This window comes from Dermacentor silvarum, chromosome 10 (genome assembly GCF_013339745.2).
Source record: "Dermacentor silvarum isolate Dsil-2018 chromosome 10, BIME_Dsil_1.4, whole genome shotgun sequence".
Classification (NCBI taxonomy): domain Eukaryota; kingdom Metazoa; phylum Arthropoda; class Arachnida; order Ixodida; family Ixodidae; genus Dermacentor; species Dermacentor silvarum.
In genome coordinates this window covers 77243471-77268785 of record NC_051163.1, presented here as the reverse complement: position 1 = coordinate 77268785, position 25315 = coordinate 77243471, and the positions used below count along the sequence as shown (strand labels likewise).

At 49.6% G+C, this 25315-nt stretch overlaps 1 protein-coding gene across 2 annotated transcripts; it reads right to left on the bottom strand.

Annotated features, from left to right (window-relative positions):
- Positions 1-959: 959 nt before the first annotated feature.
- Positions 960-25107, bottom strand: LOC119466130 (glutamate-gated chloride channel-like). Of its 2 annotated transcripts, none has more exons than XM_037726620.2 (4): positions 24828-25107; positions 20900-21230; positions 17083-17358; positions 960-2049 (listed from the first exon to the last, which is right to left on the bottom strand). In XM_037726620.2, the coding sequence occupies exons 1-4, from the start codon at positions 25097-25099 to the stop codon at positions 1519-1521; spliced, it is 1410 nt and encodes a 469-aa protein (XP_037582548.1). In that variant the 5' UTR covers positions 25100-25107; the 3' UTR covers positions 960-1518. The 2 variants fall into 2 exon arrangements, with proteins under 2 accessions (XP_037582548.1, XP_049513467.1); XM_049657510.1 differs by having other exon boundaries at positions 17110-17358.
- Positions 25108-25315: the final 208 nt, after the last annotated feature.

Genomic DNA, 25315 nt, shown 5'->3' with positions numbered 1-25315 from the left:
CTGTGTGTTGCGGGCTGTGGGAGTAGGTGGCACTGCGAGACGACGCGAGGTCTGTCGAGGGTTTCCGTCACAGTGGATGCAGAGAGGGCGTGTGGCAAGTGGTAAGGAGATAAAAATAAATAATGAGTTATTAAAACGAGTTAATAACTACAAGCTGGCGTGAGAAGCGTGTTCCTGCACGACTGACGAGGAAAGCTTGTGTTTGCGTGCACTCGGAGTGTAGTTTGAGAAAGAGCCATTGTGAATCCGTGTAGGTATGGAGTTGGGAATTGCCGAGAATCGTCTGGTGAGCGATTGTGGGAAACAAGTATAAACCTCAGCTACTGCGAGTAGTGATGAGCATCTAGATCGATACCTCGATGTAAATGGCGCTCCACAATTAGATAAAACAGCTGATAAAAAAATCCCAGCAAACCTAAGCACTTCTTATGAGTTTTGAATAAGAAAGCATTATAGTCCAACTGAACGCCTCTGAGCAGCCCTTGGAGTTATGAAATCGCGGGCAAGCGAGCGCATTGAGACGATTGGCACGTTTTGATTTGGCTGCACATAACAAGCCGCATTTAGAACGCATACGAGAGATTGCGCGGACAAGGAACGCGCGGATAACACAGGCTTCCGAGAGTGAGGGTGACGTGGTGTCGCGGCGATGCGGTCTCCCATCACGCAACACTGCAACCAATGGGAACTCCGTCGAGGCGCGCTCGTGACGTGGCGTCGCAGCCAATGGGAATTTAGGTGCCGTTTCACTGCTACAGACGCCGGCCTTTTCGCTCTATGAGTTATTTGACACTTTCACATAAAAAACACATCGCACTCTAAACCAGACAAAATAAAGCGAGGCTGCTCGAAGATAATGACCATGCACGTAGAGGCGTGTTCTGCGTCGTTTTGTGAAGATAGTGCATGCATGGCCTACCGTAAACGTGTAGCACGCTGTTAAAATGCTTTTATGCCACTTTAGCCAGCAGGTCACTTTTATTTCCAATGGATGTGTTCTCAATGAATATGACGTCATAGTTTCAAAATAATAACACAGTTCTGCAGTACTATATGAACAATAGTGCGCATAAAACCAGAACGACGATCGTGTCGGACATCTTAGACGAATCACAGAGCATTGCCTAACATGCGCCTATCAGTCTGATCGACTAGAGCTTGCTCGAGAAGCCTGAAAATGACAGTACGTTTTCATTAGGAACAGGTTGAATAAAAAAGGAAACGAAAACACCGGAACACGAAGACAAAAAAATTATCGTATTTGAGCTTCCCACCACATAGGATACCGATCCTACAGTTGTTAACGTGCATACACAAAGTGCGGCGACTATGTATAAGGTATGAGCCTTGTAACGCAATAATGCTTTAACACAATTAACTAATACAAAAGAAAGAAATTATAAAGTTCAATATTTTTGCAGTGTTTAAGCACACGTGTCCGGACGCCGCAGGCGATGCGTATGTCCACGCCTGTCCATAAAACACAACAGAAGACAAGAAATTCCCGCTCGTCTCCGCTCACTCGTACGACGCCGCGTACCACAGGAAATATATGGACGCCACGAGCACGAACGCGATGGGGAAGATGACCCTCGCGAGCACGTCCAGCTCGTTGGCGCGGTAGGCACGGTAGGAGCGCTCCGTCTGACTCGCCGCGTCACACACGATCGTCAGTGTGCTCATGGTGGGCGGCTTGCGGTAGACGCGGTAGCGGGGCTCAGCCACGGCCGACGCCGACGCGCCAGTCACGCCGACGCTCTGCGCCCTGGCCTGGTCGCGGTAGGCGGCGTGGGCCACCACGAACTCCAGGAGGCTGCAGAAGACGGCGACGGCACTGACGAAGAACCAGACGTCGCCAGGCTGCAGCTGGGTGGCGTGCGGACTGGCGATGCGGTTGTGGCCAACCTGCGCGACCAGCATGAGCAGGCAGGCGACGCCCAGCGTGACTCGGCAGGCGGCCGCGCCGACGTCCATCCAGAAGGCGATCCAGGAGACGACCACCACCATGGTGGACGGCACGTAGGTGGACAACAGGAACGACCACGTCACCTAGGAGGAGCACCGTGGCACAAAGAAACTTGCTACAGGACTAGTTGGGCTAAATGATCTACACTTAGCTATATGAGGTGTCCCAGCTAACCTTAGTCAAGCTGTTAGAAAAAAAAATTACTCCATCTCCCGGTAAAGGGAACCATGTGTGAATGCGAAGCAGCGGGGAGATGGTTAGCTTGAGCGGGAGATGGTTTCGCGGCAGCGGCCCGAGCGTTCATCGCGGCGCTGCACAGGAGAGAGAATGAGGCGCGCGCGCTCCCTCATTTTCATACCACGGAACTACCGTGGCGCCCCCAGCGGAGTATGCAGCTGTCGCACGACCTGTCGTGTGCGCCGCTCCGGATTCCTAGAGGAGAGAAAGGGGGGAGCGTAGGAGAGGAGAGAAAGGGGGAGGGGACGCGCATGCGCTGTGGGGGTGTGGCACGCGGGCGCCGCTCTGTACAGGATTCCTAGAGGAGAGAAAGGGGGGAGCGTAGGAAAGGAGAGGGGGGGCGCATGCGCTGTGGGGGTGTGGGACGCCGCGGGAGGGACGGACACAGCCGCCAGAAAGAAATGCTTCGCATTAAAAAAAACACGGTGCAAGGTACGATTATATGACTTACGGTGTTCGGTCGTCAGAGGAACATCGTAGGTCCTCTAATCAGATCTTGCAGCGGTGTTCCCTTTTTAACAGCGGAACTATTTAAAGCTCTTGGTTAGGCCGCGTAGTGCTAACAAAAAAAACTGCGCCTGGCGATGACGCCACCGCGCGTTCTTAGCAACGCGTCGCCAATGCCTCCTAAAAAAACAAACTTTGGGAGGCATTGGCCTCGCACAGCTGGTGCGAGGCGTGATGTCACCGCTCAGCGAGGTTACCAACTTCTCGTAAGTTACCCTCGCCACAGTGCGAGGCGCGGTCGACGTATCTGGCGTTCGTCGGCGTGCTCCGGCTGTAGCCGGCATCGAGATGAGACATGCTGCATCTCGACGCCGGCTACAGCCGGGACACGCCGACGAACGCCAGGAGAATGAATGAATGAATGTGTGTGGTTTAGTGGCGCAAGGGCCAGGTATGGCCAAAGAGCGCCATGCCAGTGTTTGTTAGTTGATGATGATGGTGATATTTGGTGTTTCGTGGCGCAAGGGCCAAATGTGGCCAAAGAGCGCCAAGACAATGAAAGATATGTTTGCCATGATCAGTGAGCTCCGATGATAGGATGCGATGTGGCTGTAAAGGGGCCTAAGAACAAATCGCGGTATAGAAGCGTAAAACATATATAGAATATAATTATGGCAGTGACGTGTGGGATGACCTGTGAGTGGTGAATAGATGAGAAGTGGTCATGGTACTAAATCTAAACATGTAGAGTAGCACGACGCCTGCCGAAGGCCTTTGTGGCCAAAGACTACGAGGCACGTGCTTTCTTTAATAAAATACCGCAGCAGCGGCCTCTCCAGAGAGGCCGTGCTACAAGTCACCTGGGTATATAACACGAAAGTTCTGTATATCTTTTAAAAAGGCGATGATGGCTTGGTATTTAAAAATAGGTTCATTGCCCAAAAACATACAGGGATGCAATGGTACATTCTGCCGTAATGGTAATGGAAAATGTCTTTTCCTATGAGGCTCCAGTTCAGGGCATTGGAGGAGGACGTGAAGTACACTGAGTGGCTCGCCACATTCATCACAGACAGGGGGATCGCCACCGGACAATAAGTATGCGTGTGTACTGTATGTGTGTCCTATCCTGAGTCTGCAAAGTGTAACCTGTGTGCGGCGTGTCTTTGATTCTGGTGGCCAATGAGCGAGATGAGGCTTGATGGTGTGTAATTTGTTGCCCGTTTCTCTGTCCCACAGACGTTGCCAGTAGGCCCTGACCTTTTTCTTAATAAAGGGTTTTAGGTCCATTACAGGAACGGCTATGGGTGAAGTGGCAGCGTCTGTATGAACTGATGTGGCTAGCTTGTCGGCCAACTCATTCCCTTCGATCTCGCGGTGCCCTGGCACCCAGCAGAGCACAATTTGCTGCTTGGATGCATACGCGGCGCAAATGGTGGAATAAAGAGTTATAATTATGGGGTTTCTGTGCCTACTTGAAGTGGTTAAACATTTCAACACACTCAAAGAGTCAGTGTAAATGACTGCCTTGCGTATGTCTAGCTGTTTGATGTGTTTAACCACCACCAGGATGGCGTAGGCCTCCGCTGTAAAGATGGTTGTGTTTGGGTGTAGAACTCCCGCAGCAGAAAAGGACGGACCGACCGCCGCGTAAGACACGCCAGCGTGTGACTTTGAAGCGTCAGTAAAATATTCTGGACAAGAGTATGTGTGCTGCAATTCGAGGAAGTGCATACGGATATGTGCGACCGGCGCATGCTTTGTGACCTCAATGAAGGACAGATCACAGTCAATCAGCTGCCACTGCCATGGCGGCAGCTCTACAGGAGGGGGCATGACATCGTGCTCATGGAGCGACACATCCATTTCTTCGGCAAGAATTCTCACTCGCATTGCGTAGGGCTTTCTCACGGAAGGGCGGTTCAGAAAGGTTTGGGCACTGGACAGATCGTTTATAGTTGTGTAGGCAGGGTGCGTATTGTTTGAGTTCACTTTTAGGAAATATACAAAGGATAAGTAAGTTCTCTGTAGATGTAGCGACCATTCATTTGATTCGGCATAAAGGCTTTCTACGGGGCTTGTTCTGAACGCACCCGTAGAGAGGCGGATACCCTGATGGTGGACTGGGTCTAACATTTTCAAGGCGCTCGGCGTCGCGGAGTGATATATAATGGAACCGTAGTCTATACGTGATCGAATGAGGCTCTTATATAGATTCAATAGACATCTTGTGTCACTACCCCACGTAGTGCGAGACAACACTTTCAAGATGCTCATTGTCTTCAGGCACTTGTTTCTTAAATACTTTAGATGTGGGATAAACGTTAACTTCGCGTCCAGAATTAGGCCTAGGAATTTGTGTTCAGTTTTTACAGGTAGACCCTCACCCTGTATCTCGATGTTGGGATCAGGGTGCAGACCTCTCTTTCTGGAGAAGAGGACGCATGTGGACTTTTGTGGGTTAAGCCGAAAACCATTCTCGTCTGCCCAATTAGACAGTTTGTTCAGTCCAAGCTGAACCTGCCGCTCACAGATTGCAAGGTTACATGATGTGAAGCCTATCTGTACATCGTCGACATATACTGAATAAAATATGTTGCGTGGGATGTACAGACGCAGAGAGTTCATTTTTATGATAAAAAGGGTGCAACTGAGCACACCACCCTGTGGTACTCCAGTTTCCTGCACATATGGCCTTGATAGGGCATTACCCACACGAACACGGAATGTGCGGTTGGACAGATAACTTTCAATGATATTCAGCATAATGCCACGTATTCCAAAGTGTGCGAGGTCTCTTAGTATTCCGAATCGCCACGTGGTGTCATATGCTTTTTCCATATCAAGGAAAACAGACAGGAAGAATTGCTTGTGGACAAAAGCCTCGCGAATCTGAGCCTCTAGGCGTATCAGATGGTCAGTGGTGCATCGGCCGTCGCGGAATCCACACTGGTATGGGTCAAGCAGCTTGTTTGATTCTAGGAAATGTATCAGACGGCGGTTTATCATCTTCTCAAAGACTTTGCAGATGCAGCTTGTTAGAGCTATGGGCCGATAACTCGATACGGACGATGGATCCTTGCCCTGCTTCAGGATAGGGATTACTATGGCCTCTTTCCAGGCAGAGGGGATCTCGCCGGAGGTCCATATAAAGTTGTACAGGCAGAGAAGGGTTTTCTTTGTTTCAGAGGACAGGTTTTTCAACATTTCGTAGAGTATGCGGTCAGAGCCTGGGGCAGATTGGTTGCAACAGGTGAGTGATGCTTGCAGCTCTGCTAGGGAGAAAGGTAGGTTATATGGCTCGTTCCCAGTGCTCTTTCGGTCCAGTTTTTGTTTTTCTATTGCTGATTTGTATGTTGTAAATGCTGGAGAATAGTGTGATGAACTGGACACATGTTCAAAATGTGCACCCAGATGGTTCGCTTGGTCCTCCAGGCTGTCTCCCTGCGTGTGTACCAGGGGAGGCGGATGTGTTTGTCGCCCTCTTACTCTATTGACCCTGTTCCAAACCTTGGCCTCATCCGTGTACGAATTGATGCTTGATAAGAATTTTTGCCAGCTGTCTCTTCTGGCTTGTCTGCGCGTTCTCCTACCTTGGGACTTTGTTTTCTTGAAATTGACGAGGTTTTCAGTAGTAGGAAAATCGCGAAGCTGCCTCCATGCTTTGTTCTGCTGCCTACGTGCGTTCCGGCATTGTTCATTCCACCATGGGACACGGCGTTTGCTAGAAAGTCCACTTGTTTGGGGAATACATTTAAAAGCTGCATCAATTATGAAATTAGTAAAATATTCGACGGCACCGTCAATTCCGAGTGATGAAATGTCAGCCCACGAGAGCGTACTGGTAAGTTTTTGGAATTTCTCCCAGTCCGCTGCATCGACCTTCCACCGGGGAGCGTGTGGTGGAGATTCGTATTGTCTTGGTGTTCTCAGCAGTATGGGGAAATGGTCGCTCCCGTAAGGGTTTTTTATAACTTCCCATTCAAGTTCAGGAAATATGGATGGAGAAGCTATGCTGAGATCTATAGAAGAAAAAGTTTTGTTTGCAAGACAATAATATGTAGGTTCTTTTTTGTTTAGCAGACATGCACCGGATGAGAAAAGAAAGCCTTCAATTAGACGGCCTCGAGCATCGGTGCGAGAGTCGCCCCACAGTCCGCTGTGTGCATTCAGATCCCCAAGAACAAGATAAGGTTCTGGCAATTCGTCTATTAGGGACTGGAATTCATGTTTGTGTAAGCGGTAATGTGGGGGTATGTAAAGCGAGCAAATGGTGACGAGTTTGTTTAAGAGAACAAGTCGAACTGCCACTGCTTCGAGGGGCGTTTGCAGCGGTAAACGTTGACACGCTATGCTTTTCTGAATTATAATGGCAACACCGCCTGAAGATGCAAGAGCATCATCGCGGTCTTTACGAAACGTAACATACTGTCGAAGAAAGTTTGCATGTTCCGATTTTAAGTGAGTTTCCTGTACACACAGCACTTTTGGATTGTGTTCGTGGAGAATTTCTTGCACATCATCGAGGTTCCTAAGAATGCCTCGGACGTTCCACTGTATGATTTGTATATCCATACTGAAAGTAAAATTGGTGCTGTGTGTACAAAAAGGAAGTGTCGCCTTAGATTACAGAACCTTTTCTAGGCCCTGTAACGCGGGATTTGTCCTTTTTGAAGCGGTCGAGGGAGCCTCGCCGCTCCTTAGGCGCTTGATGCGCCGTCGGGATGGGTGTAGTGTCCATTGACTCATGTGAGGCGCTGGACACGCGCTCTTGCGAGCGAGAAATTTCGCGAGAAAGTCTCGCCGCGAAGGACGAGACCTTTGCGCCTACCAGCCCGGAGGTTGATGGGGCTGCCTTTGGGCCTGAGCTGCGCCGGCTGTTGCCAGCGGCAGCAGGGGCCGGAGAGGGTGAGGCAGCCTTGACTGCACCCACCGTGGGCGCTGCTGGCGGTCCTGCCGGTTCGCTACGCGTAGCGCAGACTGCTACCGAGGGCTGTTGTGGTGCCGGCAACCCTAGGGTAACCGGGCCTGTTTGCTGGTTGGGTGGAGTAGACTTCGCTACTTCCACCCTAGGGGCAGGAGCCACAAGCGACAGCTCGCTGCGCGCGGGCTGGGCAGGTGGCAATAGCCGCTGCGACGCTGCCCCTTGACGCGCCGCATCAGCGTAAGTGGTCGTGTGGAATGGTGAGCACCTTTTGCGTGCTTCCTTAAACGATATGTTTTCACGAACTTTGAGAGTGATGATTTCTTTTTCTTTTTTCCAGTTCGGACAAGACCGGGAGTAAGCTGGATGCTCACCATCACAGTTTACACAGTGAGGTGTCGCTTCACAGTTGTCTGAGGAATGGCCTTGGGTTCCACATTTCGCACATGTGAGTCGACCACGGCAGCTCTGCGAGCCGTGGCCAAATCGTTGACATTGGAAACATCGTCTTGGATTAGGTACGTATGGTCTGACAGCTATCTTTGTGTATCCGGTTTCTATGGTTTGTGGCAGATCGCAAGTGGCAAAGGTCAGAATCAGGTGTTTTGTAGGAATTTCTTTGTTGTCTCGTCTGATAATGATGCGCTGTACGTTGGTTACATTTTGTTCTTTCCAGCCTTCCAATAGTTCGGTTTCGGACAAGTCGATAAGATCTGCATCAGACACTACTCCTCGTGCTGTATTCATAGACCGATGAGGTGAAACGGTAACAGGAATGTCTCCAAATGCCACAAGCTTGTTTATTTTACTGTGTTGCTCTTTATCACGGATCTCAAGGAGGAGGTCCCCGCTCGCCATTTTGGTGACCTTATAGCCAGGGCCAAGTGCTTCAGTCAGGCCTTTTGCAACTAGGAAAGGGGATAGGGTTCTAGCTGGTTTTTCTGTTTTTTTTCACTATGTACAACTTGGAAACGAGGAAAATTTTCTTTAGGTTTGAAAAGGCTTAATATTTCATCGGTGCGTCCCCTCTTGTGAGGGTGACGATCAAGTAGACGGGGAAATGCAGGTGTTCCCATGTTATTATCGTTTATTTCGGCGGCAATGGCGGCCACCCACCACGGAGCCCAACTAGGGGACGCTGCAGCACTTAACGTGTAAGGCTGCAGACGCCAGCCGTGCATTGCTGCTATAACCCAATATAAGATACCCAAGAGAGGGCACATACACAAGGTTAACCCGAGCCGCCTGTGAAAATTAGGAAGTGACGGAAGAGAAGAGATGATAGGAGAGTAAAAGAAAGGAGATAGGAAAGCAAAAGGTTGGAGAGGGGGACAGGAAAAGGCGACCACCGGTTTCCCCCGGGTGGGTCAGTCCGGGGGTGCCGTCTACGTGAAGCAGAGGCCAAAGAGGTGTGTTGCCTCCGCCGAGGGGCCGTAAAGGTCCAAACACCCGACATCGGCTCAACCCCCAGGATCCCCTTTTCCCCGGACACGGCTAAGCCGCGCACGGCTACACGCGGGAGGGTCCAACCCTCATGTGCTCAGGTCCGTGGTGTCGCCACACACCAAACGCCTGCTTACACAGACGCCCCTGCGGGTGTTTGTTAGTTCGCCGTGAAGTGATGAATTCTGAGAAGTAGATGTGACGGGGCTGTAAAGGGGCCTAAAAATAATCGCTGTAAAGTGCGTAAAATATACATGTACTAAAATCATGGCAATGAATAATGAGCTGTACTATGCAATGAAGAATGCATTGAGAAAGAATGACACGATATTTAAAATATTTAAGATGCAGTAAATGCAGTAATTGGCAAGAAGCACTACTGCCTAGACAGAGTCCTTGAACCACAAGGGCCTGGAGGCATGTGCTATAAAAAATTATCACAGCGGCATCCTCTGGATAGAGGATGCGCTACGAACTAGTTGGGCTAATAACATGCAGGACCACATCGTTCAAAAAATCGACGACTGCTTTGGCATTAAAGATCGGTTCTTCGCCAAGAAACATAATGGGGTGAAGCGGGACATGATATCGGTACGCTTGTGAAAAATATTTCTTTCTGCTTCGGCTTCCCGGCACTCCACGAGGACATGGAGGACAGTCAGCCTCTCACCACATCTACCACAGGGTGGTGGTTCACTACCAGTAAGCAAAAAATTGTGGGTGCCATATGTATGTCCTATTCTGAGACGACAGAATAGGACATCAGTTCCTCGTGTTTTCGTTACGGGAGGCCAGAAACCTAACTGTGGTTTAATGAGGTGAAGCTTATTGTTTGTTTCAGCGTCCCACAAGCGTTGCCAGTGGCTTCGCAGTTTCTTTCGCAGGAAAGGCTTCAAATCTGTTGCAGGAACAGCAGTTGTAGGGTTAATAGCCTGAGATGTAACAGATGTGGCCATTTGATCTGCTCGAACATTACCCTCAATGCCTCTATGACCCGGCACCCAGCATATAATCACATGCTGGTTAGATATATACGCTTTACACAGAATGGAATAGAGCTCATTAAGTACAGGGTTTTTGTGTTTACAGAGTGATTGCAATGCTTTCACAACACTTTGCGAGTCTGTAAATATGATAGTCTTTTTGAGTTTTGATTTCATTATAAACTTTACAGCCGATAATATTGCATAGGCCTCAGCCGTAAAGATACTTGTCTCCGGGTGCAGTACACCGGATTCCGAAAACGATGGGCCGATGGCTGCATAAGATACCCCGGCATGTGACTTGGAGGCGTCTGTGTAAAACTCTGTACACGAGTATTTAGATTGGAGTTCTAAGAAATGAATTCTAATATGTGCCTCTGGCGCGTGTTTAGTGACCTCTACGAACGATGTGTCACACTCTATGAGCTGCCACTGCCACGGTGGCAACAGTTTCGCTGGAGCCACAGGACACTGTTCAAGAAGCGGAACACCCATTTCCTCACTGAGGTTCCTCACACGCAAAGAGAATGGCTTTCTCGCGGCAGGTCGATTATGGAAGAGTGTGGCAGCGGTCACGTCATTTATAGTTGAATAACAAGGATGTTCAATGTTTGCTTGTACTTTCAGGAAATATGTAAAACTGCTGTATGACCGTTGCAGATGAAGCGACCACTGATTCGACTCTACGTAGAGGCTCTGGATTGGACTTGTCCTGAAAGCACCAGTCGCGAGACGGATGCCCAAGTGGTGAACGGGGACTAGGATTTTTAACGCACTTGGCGTTGCAGAACTATAAATTATAGACCCGTAATCAAGGCGTGAGAGGACAAGACTGTTATAGAGGTTTAAGAGACACCTTAAGAGAGAGGTTACAGCACTTTGTCAGGCATTAAATTGCCGTTTTGCTAACCCTGCTCCTTATCTGACATGTATGATCAATGTACAGTACACTGTACTCTGTAACTGATTGATTGATTATTGATATTGAAATAAACTAAACTAAACTAAACCTTCGATCACTGCCCCATGTTGTGCGCGATAGAAGCTTTAGGAGGTTCATTGTCTTCAGGCACTTTGCCCTCAGACGCTTAATATGAGGAATAAACGTGAGTTTTGAATCTAAAATAATGCCTAGAAACTTATGCTCACTGCTCACAGAGAGCGCATCTCCTTTGATTTCTATACTGGGGACAGGCGTTATGCCTCTCTTGTTTGTAAAGAGTACGCAAGTGCTCTTCTGGGCGTTTACTTTAAAACCGTTCTCATCTGCCCATTGGGACAATCTGTTTATTCCCAGCTGCACTTGCCGTTCGCAGATGGCAATATTGCATGATTTGAAGGCTATTTGCACATCGTCGACATAAATGGAATAAAACATTGTGCATGGAATGACTGTGTGAAGGGAATTCATTTTTACAATAAATAGTGTGCAACTAAGCACGCCTCCCTGTGGCACACCGGTCTCTTGGGTGAATGACTTAGACAAAGCGTTGCCCACTCTTACGCGGAATGTGCGGTTAGACAGGTAACTTTCGATTGTGTTTAGCATGTTGCCACGGACACCCATCGCAGAGAGATCTCGGAGAATGCCGTAGCGCCATGTCGTGTCATAAGCTTTTTCTAGGTCGAGGAACACTGAAAGACAGAACTGCTTATGTATAAAAGCGTCTCTGATATAAGACTCAATGCGAACAAGGTGGTCTGTTGTGGACATACCTTCCCTGAAACCACATTGTGACAATCTGTTTATTCCCAGCTGCACTTGTCGTTCGCAGATGGCAATATTGCATGACTTGAAGGCTATCTGCACATCATCGACATAAACAGAATAAAACATAGTGCGTGGGATGACTGCGTGCAGGGAACTCATTTTTACAATAAATAGTGTGCAACTAAGCACGCCCGCGTAGTAAGTTGGGTCTAGTAATTTGTTATTTTCAAGGAAACAGATTAAGCGCCTGTTGATCATTTTTTCAAATAGTTTGCACAGACAGCTTGTTAGCGCTATTGGCCTGTAGCTGCTGGCTAGGGACGGGTATTTGCCTTGTTTAAGCACGGGAATGACTATAGCTTCCTTCCACGAGGACGGGATATATCCATGCGCCCACATGACATTGAAAAGATACAGGAGTGTTTTCAGCGCTTCAGGATTCAGGTACTTAATCATTTCATACATGACACGATCACCACCTGGCGCCGAGTTATTGCAGCAAGCGAGGGATGCTTTGAGTTCAGTTAAAGTAAATGGATAGTTGTAGGCCTCACTCGATGAACCTGTACGTTTTAGGGCCTGTCGCTCTTCGCGTTCTTTAACTCTCAGAAATGCTTGTGTGTAGTGGGACGCACTGGAGATATATTTAAAGTGTTCGCCCAGACAACCAGCCTGATCTTCCAGGCTCTCTCCTTGAGTACTTACTAAGGGGAGTGGGTGCACCTCCCGGCCTTTTAATTTATTTACTCGATTCCACACTTTCGTCTCATCCGTGTAAGAATTTATACTGGAGATGTACTTCTCCCAACTCTCCCTTTTAGCACGTCGACGTGTTCTTCTAGCCTGGGACTTTATTTGTTTGAAACTAATCAAGTTTTCGGCGGTTGGAGAGTCGCGAAGTCGTCCCCAAGCTTTGTTTTGATTTTTCCGTGCTTCCTTGCATTCTTCGTTCCACCACTGGATACGACGTTTATTAGCCAGTCCGTTAGTTTGACGGATGCATGTTGTGGCAGTCTCAATTATAAAGCCGGTTATATATGCTACAGCATCGTCTATATTTAAAGAGTCAATATCATCCCTGCTTAAATACGTTTGTTCTTGGAAACGTTCCCAGTTAGCCGAGTCAACCTTCCATCGGGGAATGTGTGGGGAACATAGATATTGTTTTGTCAGTTTTAACATGATTGGGAAGTGGTCACTCCCAAAAGGGTTCTTCACAACTGACCACTCCAGGTACGGAATCAGTGTACTCGACACGATACTTAAATCTATGGAGGAGTATGTGTTGTGCGCCATGCTGTAGTAAGTTCGCTCTGTCTTATTAAGTAAACATGCTCCTGAAGAAAAGAGAAAGTTTTCAATCAGGCGTCCTCTCGCATCGCAACGAGAGTCTCCCCACAATGTGTTATGTGCGTTTAAATCTCCGACAACTATGTATGGTGCCGGAAGTTGATCTATGTAGTTCTGAAATTCAGTTTTATTAAGATGATAATTAGGAGGGATGTATATAGAACTAACAGTGACTAGCCTGTCAAACAATACCCCTCGGACAGCAACTGCCTCTAGGGGCGTACGAAGTTTCAGTTCTCGACAGGCAACACCTCTGTCAACTACGATAGCAACACCGCCGGATGACACGAAGGTGTCATCGCGGTCTTTGCGAAAGATGGCGTATTGCCGGAGAAAGTTGCATTGTGTAGATTTAAGGTGTGTCTCCTGAACACACAGCACCTTCCGATTAAACTTGTGTAGGATTTCTTTGACGTCATCGAGGTTGTGCAGGAGTCCTCTGACGTTCCACTGTATTATTTGTGTATTCATGTTGAAAGTGTTTTTTGTGCTATGTGTATAGGAGACTAACTTAAGCTACAGAGCCCTTGTCGGGCTCTGTGATGCGGGCTTTTTCTTTTTTGGAGCGATCGCGAGATTCTCGCCGCTCCTGAGGCGCTGGTGGCGCCGTCTGTCCGGTTGTTGTGTCCATCGCCTCTTGTGAGGCGCTGGACACGCGCTCTTGCGAGCGGTTGGTTTGACGAGAAGGCCTCGCCTCGAGGGACGAGGCCCTGGAGGCCACCAGCCCGGAGGTCGATGGCCCCTTCTTGTGAGTTGGCGGAGCAGCGCTAGCTGCAGCCGCCGAGAGGGCTGATGGCGTCACTGCCGGCTCACTGTGTGTGGGCCGGACAGCCGCCGGAAGCCGTTGCGACGCTGCCCCCTGACGCGCCACTTCGGCAAAGGTGTTCTTTGGCAGGTATGACACCCGCCTGCCTGCCTCTTTGGACGAAATATTTTCTTTGACTTTGATTGTGACGATTTCCTTTTCCTTCTTCCAGGATGGGCAGGACCGTGAATATGCGGCGTGCTCCCCATCACAGTTCACGCAGTGGAGAGTGTTTTGACATGCTTCAGAAAGGTGTTCATTGGCACTGCATTTTGCACAAGTCTGACGGCCTCGGCAGTTCTGTGAACTGTGCCCGAATCGCTGGCACCTAAACATCGGAGCGGGTTAGGCACGTATGGCCTGACACGGATCTTGACATACCCGGCCTCAATGGTCTCGGGTAGCACACTAGAACCAAAGGTAAGAATAACATGTTTTGTTTGAATTTCCTTTCCATCGCGCCTCATCTTAATTCGCTTTACGTTAACCACGTTCTGTTCTTTGAGTCCTTCCAAAAGTTCTTCCTCAGTGAGCTCCATCATGTCATCGTCTGAGATTACACCACGGATGGTGTTCATGGTACGGTGAGGGGTGACCGTAACTGGGATTTGTCCGAAAGAGACTAGTTTAGGCAGCTTTTCATACTGTTTTTTGTCGCGGAGCTCCAAGAGGAGGTCACCGCTGGCCAACTTAGTTGCTTTGTAGCCTGGGCCTATAGCTTCTGTCATACATTTGGAAACGAGGAACGGTGAGATAATCCTCACAGTCTTCTCTGGTCTTTCACTGTGTACAACATGGTAGCGCGGGAAATTCTCTATTTGGTGGCCAAAAAACTTGAAGACATCTTCGGAGCGCCCCCGTTTCTGGGGGCGATCAGGGAGTTTGGGGAAAGCACGATCCATAGGTATATCTAAATTTCGGCAGAAACGCCAGCCGCCCACCATGGAGCCCAACAAGGGGACGCCGCAGGACATATAGGAAGCAAGTCATGCAGACGCCAACTGTACGTTACCGCTATAACCAAATATGTACAGCCAAGGTTGGTTGTACCACACAAGGTTAACCCTCGCTGCCTGGAAAGTCGGAAGTAAATAGAAGAGAGGAGAAGACAGGAAAGATTGAAAGAAAGAGGGAAAGACGCAGATTGGAGAGGAGGACAGGAAGAGGCAACTACCGATTTCCCCCGGGTGGGTCAGCCCGGGGGTGCCGTCTACGTGAAGCCGAGGCCAAAGGGGTGTGTTGCCTCCGCCGAGGGGCCATAAAGGTCCAAGCACTCAGCATTGGCTCAACCCCCAGGATCCCCTTTTCCCCGGACACGGCTAAGCCACGCACGGTTAAGCGTGGGAAGGTCCAACCCTCGTGTGCTCGGGTACGTGGTGACGCAACTCACCAAACGCCTGCTTGCGCAGACGCCCCTGCGGGGCAAAGGTGGATGAAAGTGGATGGAGGAGGATTAAGGTGGATTAGGCTGGATAAAGATGGCTTAAGGAGGATTACGGTGGATTAGGGTGAAATATAGCAGATTAGGGTGGAAGAAGGTCGATTATGGTGGATCAAGGAGGATTAAGGTGGATGAAGGAGGATTAAGGTGGAGCAGGGAGGATTAGGGTGGTTTAGGGAGGATTAAGGTGAGTTACAGCAAGCTTTACAAGGCTATCGCCTTCGCGTCTCTTAGGCGATAGCTAAGCACCCCTTGGACTTTTGTTGACAGGGATGGCGCCGCCATCTAGAAGCGCTGAAGCGAAGTACTGCATCGTAACACTAACGACTGATGACAGGGAGGGCTGCGGTAGTCACAGCGCAGCGGAGGCTCCAACGCGTTATACTTGGTGTTAGCACTTTCCGCACATGGTTTGTCTTTCGCGTCGGATTAGCCTGTGGCACCTCGTCGCCAACGGAGTGCAGCTTCAACATGCATCAGCAGTGCTTAAAAGCCGCCTACTTCTTCGCTTGCGATAGCAAGAACTAAGAAAACTGCTGCGCTAAGCGGCGCAAAAAGGCAACGGCGTCAATGGGCGAATCTCACTTTGGTCCGACGAGAGACACGCCAGCGTAAAGCAGAACGAGTTCGTGGCGGAAGCTCCGAAATCTGCAACTTTCATTCCTAAAGCTGAATGCGTTGCAACTCAACTGGCTGGCCAAGACACTGCGGAGTCGTACCGTCGCCGAAGCGACTCGGCAGCTGGACGCCGCGCGCCAAGCAAACCTTCAGCACGGTCGCCGGCCTGCAAATCATGCGCCTTTCGCTGCAACAGACCGTGAGTTCGCGAGGCAAACATGCAACAGCTTCTGTGAATACACTTTTCGCTTTCGTGTTCTACCGATTGCCATGAAAGAGGGATCAACTATAACTTTTTAACAGCGTGGCTAACGTTAGCTGGGACGCTCAGTATATTGGCACGCGCGTACATTGTTTTCGTTATTGCTGGTTACTTTTTTCTGGAGTGCCACTTATAAAGTTGCAAATCGGCGCCACACGCACTTACTTGATCCGAAAATTCTCGAACGTTGTCGTCGATTCCATAGCTAAGAGCCTTGTCTAATCAGATCGCGCGCACGACGCGAATACTGCACTTTTTCAAATGTACACCAGTTCTAGAGATCACTCTGTAATGTACGTTTTACATGTACAAATAGCGGACGGACTTGACCTGTGAGTTTGAAATATTGCCGACCGACTGTGATCGCGCTGCTATCAATGTGCTTTGAGCACTGCTTGTTTTTCTGAACACAAGTTCACCCCAAAAACGAGTTAAATTCTTGACTCACGCTTTTGCCAGTTCTAACCTTCACCGCCACTACAAAGGGATAATATATAAATTGATAGTTACAGAACTCTATAGCTAAATTGATACTTATTATCACACTGAAAAGGAAGCACACGCGTACAAGAACTGGACAGGCGCTACGTCTTAATTTGACTATAGAATTATAGCATTAGGCGCTGCGTCTTTCGACTATAGCAATAGTGTATAGTATCGACACCACATTGAGTGTTATTACTACTGTTTTACACACTAGAGCTACAACTGCTACATGATGCCCAAAGTACTTTTGCTATTCCGGAGATGGTGCTAGTAGCAGTCAGTAGCAGCAGCACTATGCCACTTGCGTATAGCAACGACGAAAAGCAGCAGGATAAGCGGTCGCCCTCTACTCTCTTATCGCGATGCGAATGCGATGTAGCGTAACCACACTTTTAAAAGTTCATCCCACCTTGGAGAAGTGGAAGTCGGCCCCTACCGCGGGAGCGCCCCCGACGGCGGACGCGTCATCGCGCTGAACGGGCTCGACCTTGACGAGCGTGTAGACGAGCGGCCGCACGTCCCCGTGCACGGTGACGCTGTCGTACTGTCCGCGCAACGGGCTCGCCGTGTCGTTGCCGACCCAGACAAGGCTGGGCACGCTGTCGGCTTCGTGGAGCAGCTTGACCACCAGGGTGCACACGGTCACGCCCAGGAGGAAGTTGTCCTGCTGGCCCAGGCACAGGACCTGAGAGTTCGCGCACCCCAAACATAGTCGTACACGCTTCATCATCGTTATCGTCGCCGTTGTTATACGATCAGTATCGTCAAGGCTACTGTAGGATATGGAGGCCTCTGGCATTGCTCCTGACTATAGGCCGAAGTGACAACGAATCTCTCTATACGCCGCCGATTCCGCTGTGGATAGCGGTAGATGTTAGCGGACGAAAAGGTAGCTGTGAATCGAAGCACAGCTTTATTACGTGTCATTCTTTAGCGCAACCGACTGACTTAAGCCTAAAGACGAATCTGCCATATGGGAGACTGCCGGCAACATGGCGCCGGCAACTTCAGAGCGCATGCGCTTTGAACGTGGTGCAATGAGTCTTCGCCTTTCGCATCAGCGCCGCATACCATACCTGCGAGTTATACATTATCTCTCCATGCTCGATTACATTTATCACGCAATATTAACCGCATTACCACAGTGACACTGCAGATGCAAAGCTTTATAATATACAAGGAAGAAACGCCGGTACTGGCATCTTGTGATGTTGCGTTCTGTCAGCACGCCTTTTATTGCAATGAACGGCATGCGCTACCGTTCATCTTGCGAGAAGAATGTCGGAAACGACAGATTAGCCTTCATCAGGGTGCATTCGGATGTTCCTTAGCACAGGTAAGATTAGTGCAACAGGGTAGAATTATAATGCATTCCTTTTCAACGCAGCGTCACAAGTTGTTGGCAGTAACGCTGCATGGTGTTTTATGTCCGCAGTGTCGCGGTAATAAGATAACGGCGGTATACATATATGTCGTTGAAAAGAAAAGTGTACAATAATTGCATTCTACCGGTGCTAACATATGGGGCAGAAACTTGGAGGTTAACAAAGAAGCTCGAGAACAAGTTTAGGACCGCACAAAGAGCGATGGAACGAAAAATCTTAGGACTAACGTTAAGAGACAGGAAGAGAGCGGTGTGTATCAGAGAACAAACGGGGATAGCCGATATTCTAGTTGACATTAAGCGGAAGAAATGGACCTGGGCAGGCCATGTAATGCGTAGGATGGATAACCGGTGGACCATTAGGGTTACAGAATGGATACCAAGAGAAGGGAAGCGCCGTCGAGGTCGGCAGAAAACCAGATGGGATGATGAAGTTAGGAAATTTGCAGGCGCAAGTTGGAATACGCTAGCGGAAGACAGGGGTAATTGGAGATCGCAGGGAGAGGCCTTCGTCCTGCAGTGGACATAAAATATAGGATGATGATGATGATGACATATATGTATGGCTCACTTGTCCTTAGCCCCCCCCCCCCCTTTTTTTTTTCCCGCGCATATAAGTGTACAGAAATTCAGTGCGAACAGCGATGACGTTGCACATCGACATGCGTACGATGACGGAGCTTTAGCTTAGCGTTTGCAGACCATCTCCACTAAGATCAGTGTCTCCTTACAATTTCCACATAGCCTTGCAGCGGAAACTTATGCGCATGCGCATAACGCTCATGCTACGCATGAAGCAGAATGCTGCCGAGCCGTTTGAGTATTTGAGCGGAGCTTTACGGTGGGCGTCTTCTAGGTTTTTTTTTTACCGGTTTGCAGCCAAGCTGACTGCGCGTCGCTCGCGTTTTTGGGAGAAGCGCTTTTCAAAAAAAAAAAAATGTCGCAGTTTCATCCGAAAGGCGAAGCATCAATTGCGATAGCAAATTATAGAGAGCTATACGGAGTACGGATAGTAATTTTATCAGCTGTATAAACTTGGACATGCAGCAGCAGCAGCAATGAGCAGAACTGTTGTCGAAGCCGTCGGCGTTTTGCCCGCGTTCGCACCGAACGCGCGCGGTGTTGGTGACTGTTGCCGGTGCCTCTGGGGGCGGCTCCGAGGTTTTCGACGAGATCGAGAACAACGGGCCCTGAATTAAAAAAAAAACTTTTTTTTTATCCAGCGGTCGTGTCAGAACGGGACACTCGTCGAGCTGCGTCGGAAATCTTACCCACCTTCTCGCCTCGCAACGTTTTTATATAAATACGCATTTGGTGCCGCAGCTAAATGTCGCCTCCCCTCCCTCTCTCCCGTCCCTCTACGGCCTTTCGCGCGACGGAAAAAAATCACAGCATATCCACGAAGTGAATGATGATGAGTGGGCGAAGCACCGGGGGATCATTCGGGTAAACCACAGCTACGGACGAGAGATAAAGAGAGCGCGCGTCGGGAACGAGAGACTCAAGGTAGTTTTATCAGCTGTATAAACTTGGACATGCAGCAGCACCAGCAACGCGCAGAACTGTTGTCGACGCCGTTGGCGTTTTGCCCGCGTTCGCACCGAACGCGCGCAAAGTGGAACCGGAACCTGAAGTGGAACCGGAACCGGAACGCCATCTAGTGAACACTTCATAAAACTACAGGTGGCTACATACTACTACTACTACAGAGGAGGGAACGACCCACACCCGAAGGAGCTTCGCCCCTAAAAGTCGCGTTTGCTCTCTATATATGGTGATTGTAAAGGAGGAAAGAGACGCTTAGTTCTGCAGCTCTTCAGGGAGCACGGCGCAGAACGCGCGTTTGCTCTCCGACGTGCATTCGCTCCCCGTGAAAGCGCGCGTCCCTCGCACCCTTTCACTCGCACATACAGCGTCCGGAGCGCGGCGACGATTTCATCGCCGTTGACGTCATACGGAACCTCACGGCGACGACGACGCCGACGGCCGAAACTCGCTTTAGGTTGTCCATATAATTGCTATCGCAATAAAATGTAGAATTAATGTAGTGTTTTGTATACAGTGTACTAGAATAGTACACTGTAGTTTTGTAGCACCTAAGCGCGTGAAATCTCACAGAAGCAGAGCGTAAACAACGCGCAGCCTCTAGTATCTAGTTTGTTATCACCTTGTAGCCTGCACTCACGCGGGTTTCACTTGTTTTACGCGCAAGCTGCATGGGGCCCCGTCTGTCAAACCGGCGAAATTATGTCTGTCGCCGCGAGGGAAGCGAGCACCGGAGAATGAAGGCGCCTGGAAATGGAGAAGAGAATCACGCACCAGTGAAAGTAGGGAGGGGCGCGCTGAGCGCGCGGCAAGACATCTCCACCTAGCGGATAGTCTAGATTAGAGGATATAGTAGGAAAGGGTGAAAGATTGGGTTAAAGTGCAGCGCGATAACTGTCTCTCAGTAGAGGACACCTCAACCGCGCTGCACAGGGGGATGGGGACTGAAAGATCGATAGTCTAGATTGCGTTGAGCGAAGCGGGCAAGGAGAAAGGAGGTGAAACATCGCGGATGAGGAGGGTCGACGGAGGCGCGCTGGATTGACCTCCTCTGGCAGTTGCTACAGGTTCTGTGTGCGCTATGGACGTACCGGGTTCGTCTCGTGATAGCATCGTCCCCGCGCGCCATATGCTGTATGTGCAAGTGAAAGCGTGCGACGGTGAGCCGACGGTGGTTGAACAGACATCGGGAAAGTTGGGCGGCATGAGATAAGGCTGGTTTGAGAACGCTAGGCGTGCTCTGTCCTAATGCTATTTTCTTTCCGCCATGCCTGGCGGCGTCTGACTGCGCTCACACCTTGAAGACGGTTCTCTGGCGAGACAGCAAGAAGTCGTCGTCCCTGACGAAGACGTCCGGCTCGTCCCAGCGGGCCACCTCGCCGACGCTCTCGAAGACGACGCTGGGCCGCCACACGCTACGCGCCAAGAACTCGGGCATGATGCGGTGGCCCAGCTGACGCATGAGCTCGGTGTTTACGCGCGAGTCGCGCCACAGCAGCGACACCCATGCGTGAAGCTCGAAGCCGCCCAGCGCAACCTCCCGGATGTCACCCACAAAGAATACTTCGAGCTGGATGAAGACCTCGGTCTTGTTGTCAGCCGTCTGCGGTGGCGAAGATTTGCTGTACCTGCGAAGACGTATTCAGACGCTATCGTCATCGGGCAAGATGTACTAATGCCGGAGTCATAGTTCATCAATGACACCCGTTCCAAAGCTCCTTTTCAAACTTCGTGAAACTGGTCGTCATCCATCAGCTGCTAAAATGCGCTTGAAATATATCTAATCTGACAGAAAAAAAAGTGTCTATTGAAAATGCTGTTGATTTGGCTTTGATTACAGTGCGTGCGGTGACCTAATTTGTTGTGATCGTAAAGTAGCGTTTGCAGTAATCTTGTCCATAGGCGACGCGACAATCAGCAGACCGCTTTGCGCTGATGATGATGATATATGAATTTTATTGGCGCAAGGGCCAGGGATGGCCAAAGAGCGCCAAGAAAGATAGTATGAAGCAGTCTATGAAGTGGTAAATGGCAGATGGTGATTGCACATGAGCTGTATAGAGGCCTAAAACATACGCTGTAAATGGCGTAAAATATATAGACACTAAAATAATGAGTATGACAAGTGATATGGGCTATGATCATAAAAAATATTCTATGTCTTGATAACACAATAAAATGTGGCAAGCTAATAATGGCACAGCTGCCTCACCAGAGCCCTTGGGCGCAAGGGCCCTGAGGCCTGTGCCTTACAGCACTACTATCGCAGCTGCACCCTCTATAGAGAGGGCGTGCTACGAATCCCGTGGGCTAATAACGTGCACCACAACATCGTTTAAAAAATTGAGCACCGCTTTAGACCCGAAGAACGGTTCTGCACCAAGAAACAGTGCGGGATGAAGGGGGATACGCTGCTGGTAAGCTTGAGGAAAATGCTTTTTCCGTTCAGGTTCTGCTTCCTGACACTCCACCAAGACGTGGAGGACGGTCAGCCTCTCGCCACATCTACCACAGCTCGGACGTTCAGCACCAGTTAAAAGATAAGAATGGGTACCATAGGTGTGCCCTATTCTCAGTCGGCAAAAGAGCACATCACATCGTCGTGACTTTGATAGTGGCGACCAATTCCCTAACTGGGGTTTGATTGCGTGCAGCTTATTCAAGGTTTCGGCATCCCACAAGTGTTGCCAATGGCTCCTGAGCTTTTTACGAAGTAATGGCTTCAGGTCTGTGGCTGGGACTGCTATGGAGAAACTGATAGCTTTTGTTACCATGGCTTTAGCCATTTCATCTACTAGTACATTTCCCTTGATGCCTCTGTGACTAGGCACCCAGCATAATACAACATGGCTCAGTAAAACTTTCTGCTGGGCGAGTTGGTTCATACTTGCAAAGGAAATGGTTATGCGCAAAAAAAAAACAAAAAACACGGACCCCGATTTCATGTGAGTGTATCACATGAAATCGGGGGAAGTTCTGTGTTTGGCGTCCAAAAAACTGGAAAACATCTTCGGTGCGCCCTCGTTTCAGACGGCGATCAGGGAGTGGGGGGAAAGAACTTGCCATAAGTATAGGTGAATGTTCGGCAGCAGCGCCAGCCACCCACCATGGAGCCCAACGAGGGGACGTTGCAATACCTGGAAAGGATTGGTCCTGCAAACGCCAGCTGTACGCCACTACTATAACTAAATATGGAATATCCAAGGTTGGCTACCCACACAAGGTTAACCGTAGCTGCCTGGGAAATCGGAAGTAAAAGGAATTGAAAAGAAGACAGGATAGATTGAAAGTGGAGAGAAAGACGAATATTTAAGAGGAGGACAGGAAAAGGTAACTGCCGATTTCTGGGTGGGTCAGCCCAGGGGTGCCGTCTATGTGAAGCAGAGGCCGAAGAAGTGTGTTGCGTCCGCCGAGAGGCCTTAAAGGTCCGAACACCCGGCATCAGCTCAACACCCAGGATCCCCTTTCCCCAGACACGGCTACATGCGGGAGGATCCAACACTGATGTCCTTGGGTCTGTGGTGTCGCAACACACCAAACGCCTGCTTACGCAGACGCCCCTGCGGGTGGCTTTGCGCTGTCACCAATCAGTGTTCGGGTTCTGCAACATAGGCTAATGAGGGATTTCACGTATAGTGTGTTTGAAGAGCTGTGGCTGAAGCCATATGGAAGACATTCCTGCATGTAAAACCGAATTCCTACCGTTTTTTTTTTGAGCTCCACGAACTAGGGTGCCGATTGTGGCTGTTTCGACCATTATGCCGAATGCCAGAAATTAAGACAGAAATTGCTGCGACCTGAATTTATAGATTGTGCAGGCGATGTGTTGGAGAGCTCCTTAAAGAATTCAAAGCCGTTGTGTTGGGAGTGGACAGAAATGTAAGTAAAGGAGTTTTTTTTTTTTTTCGTTCACCTTTAGTCTGTCGGAATACACCTATACCTTACGTATGGGTGGAAGACGAACGTGCAAACTGATGCTCATCACTACAAAGCCATAGCCGCCAAAACTGTCAGTTGGACGACCGAACCTATTTCACCCATGGCGTCACCAGCCGGTAAAGTTCGGCGGTATTCTATAAGCTCTGAGCTGATTGTCTGCAAAATGCCACGGAAAATCAGTGCAAGAGAGACAGACATAGACGGAAGCTGGCTGGCTGGTTGTGTTTATCCAACCAAATATCTGAGCTTTGAAGATGACATAGAGGAGGCATCCATTATTAGTTTCTAGCATAGAGCTGTTCTTTAAAGAGCCTCTCACAAAGCACCATCGATATTTTGCTTATACGTTAGAAATAGTAAAATGCCGTCTAGGGTGGGGTTCATCGCAAGAATATGTTTGCAATGCCCAATCCTGGCGAGGGGCCGTTTAACGTGCTTCTAAATGTAAGCGCACGAACAACCACTGTTGCATTCTGACTTGATCGGAATGCGGGTGCCTCGGCCCGAAACCAAACCCACGAAATTCGTGGTGCTCAGCATTAGAACGCCGTAGTCCCTGAGCCACCGTGGCCGGGTTCAGTGCCAGAAGAGGGTAGGATTTTGAGTGAACAGTTCGAACGACTTGATGATGATGATATATGGACTTTATTGGCACAAGGGCCAGAGATGGCCAAAGCGCGCCAAGAAAAACGGTATGAAGCAATCTATGAAGTGGTAAATGGCAGTTGGTGATTACACTAGGGCTGTATAGAGGCCTAAAACATTCGTTGTAAATAGCGTAGAATATATGGACACTAAAATAACGAGAATGACAAGTGATATCGGCTATGATCATGAAACATTATCTGGATAAGGCAATAAAATGTGTCCCTCCCCGTGGCACAGCCGCCTCACCGGGTCCCTTGAGCGCAAGGGCGAAGAGGCATGTGTCTTTACAGCACTATAGTATACTATCGCAGTAGCACCCTCTAGGGAGAGGGCTTCTTTTCTGGGGTTTTACGTGCCAAAACCAATTCTCATTATGAGGCACGCCGTAGTGAAGGGCGGATTAATTTTGACCACCTGGGGTTCTTCAACGTGCAATCCAACGCAAGCACACGGGCGTTTTTGCATTTTCGTCTCCACCGAAATGCGACCGCCGCGGCCGGGATTCGATCCCGCGATCTCGTGCTCAGCAGCGCAACGCCTTAGCTGACTGAGCCACCGCGGAAGTTCTAGGGAGAGGGCGTGCTACGAAACTCTTGGGCTGATTGTTCCAACGACTTGAGCGCACGCGAGGTACTCACCTGGAGCCCACTACTTGAGTGTAAAGAGCTGCTTCCTCCGCTGAGAATGCGGCGCAGTCCCTGAGCAGCGTCAGCAGCAACAGCAGCAGCCGGCTGGCCGAAGACGCGCGCCCGTAGCACTCGACGGCTCTCGGGTCGGCCCGGCTCGCGCACCGCTCGGTCCAGCCGTCGAGCCCTACGGGAAATCGGCCACGCGCCGAAGTGGCCCGTAGCGGTCCGCGCTTCGAAGGCGTCGTCACTACCTTGTCGCTCCTCTCTACACCCGTCCCCATATCGGAAAAGGTACGGCACCGAGAACGCCGAGAACGAGCGGCGCACTTGCAATGCAGTTCTGGTAATGGCGCAGCGGCAGCCAAGGATCGAACGCGACGGCAATGGTGATGGGGCTTTATACAATTCGTGGCGGAACAAATACGGCGTAGGTGATGTTGAGTTATCTTATTCCTCTATGCTTAATAAATATTTAAGCAGAAATAACAATAGGAATA

Excerpts from the sequence above, each read along its gene's own strand:
- LOC119466130 (XM_037726620.2), bottom strand. The coding sequence starts at position 25,099 with ATGGGGACGGGTGTAGAGAGGAGCGACAAGGTAGTGACGACGCCTTCG. Across the intron at positions 21,231-24,827 it reads ACTCAAGTAGTGGGCTCCAG|GTACAGCAAATCTTCGCCAC; the intron begins GTGAGTACCTCG and ends ACGTCTTCGCAG. Across the intron at positions 2,050-17,082 it reads CCGACTTCCACTTCTCCAAG|GTGACGTGGTCGTTCCTGTT; the intron begins GTGGGATGAACT and ends TGCTCCTCCTAG.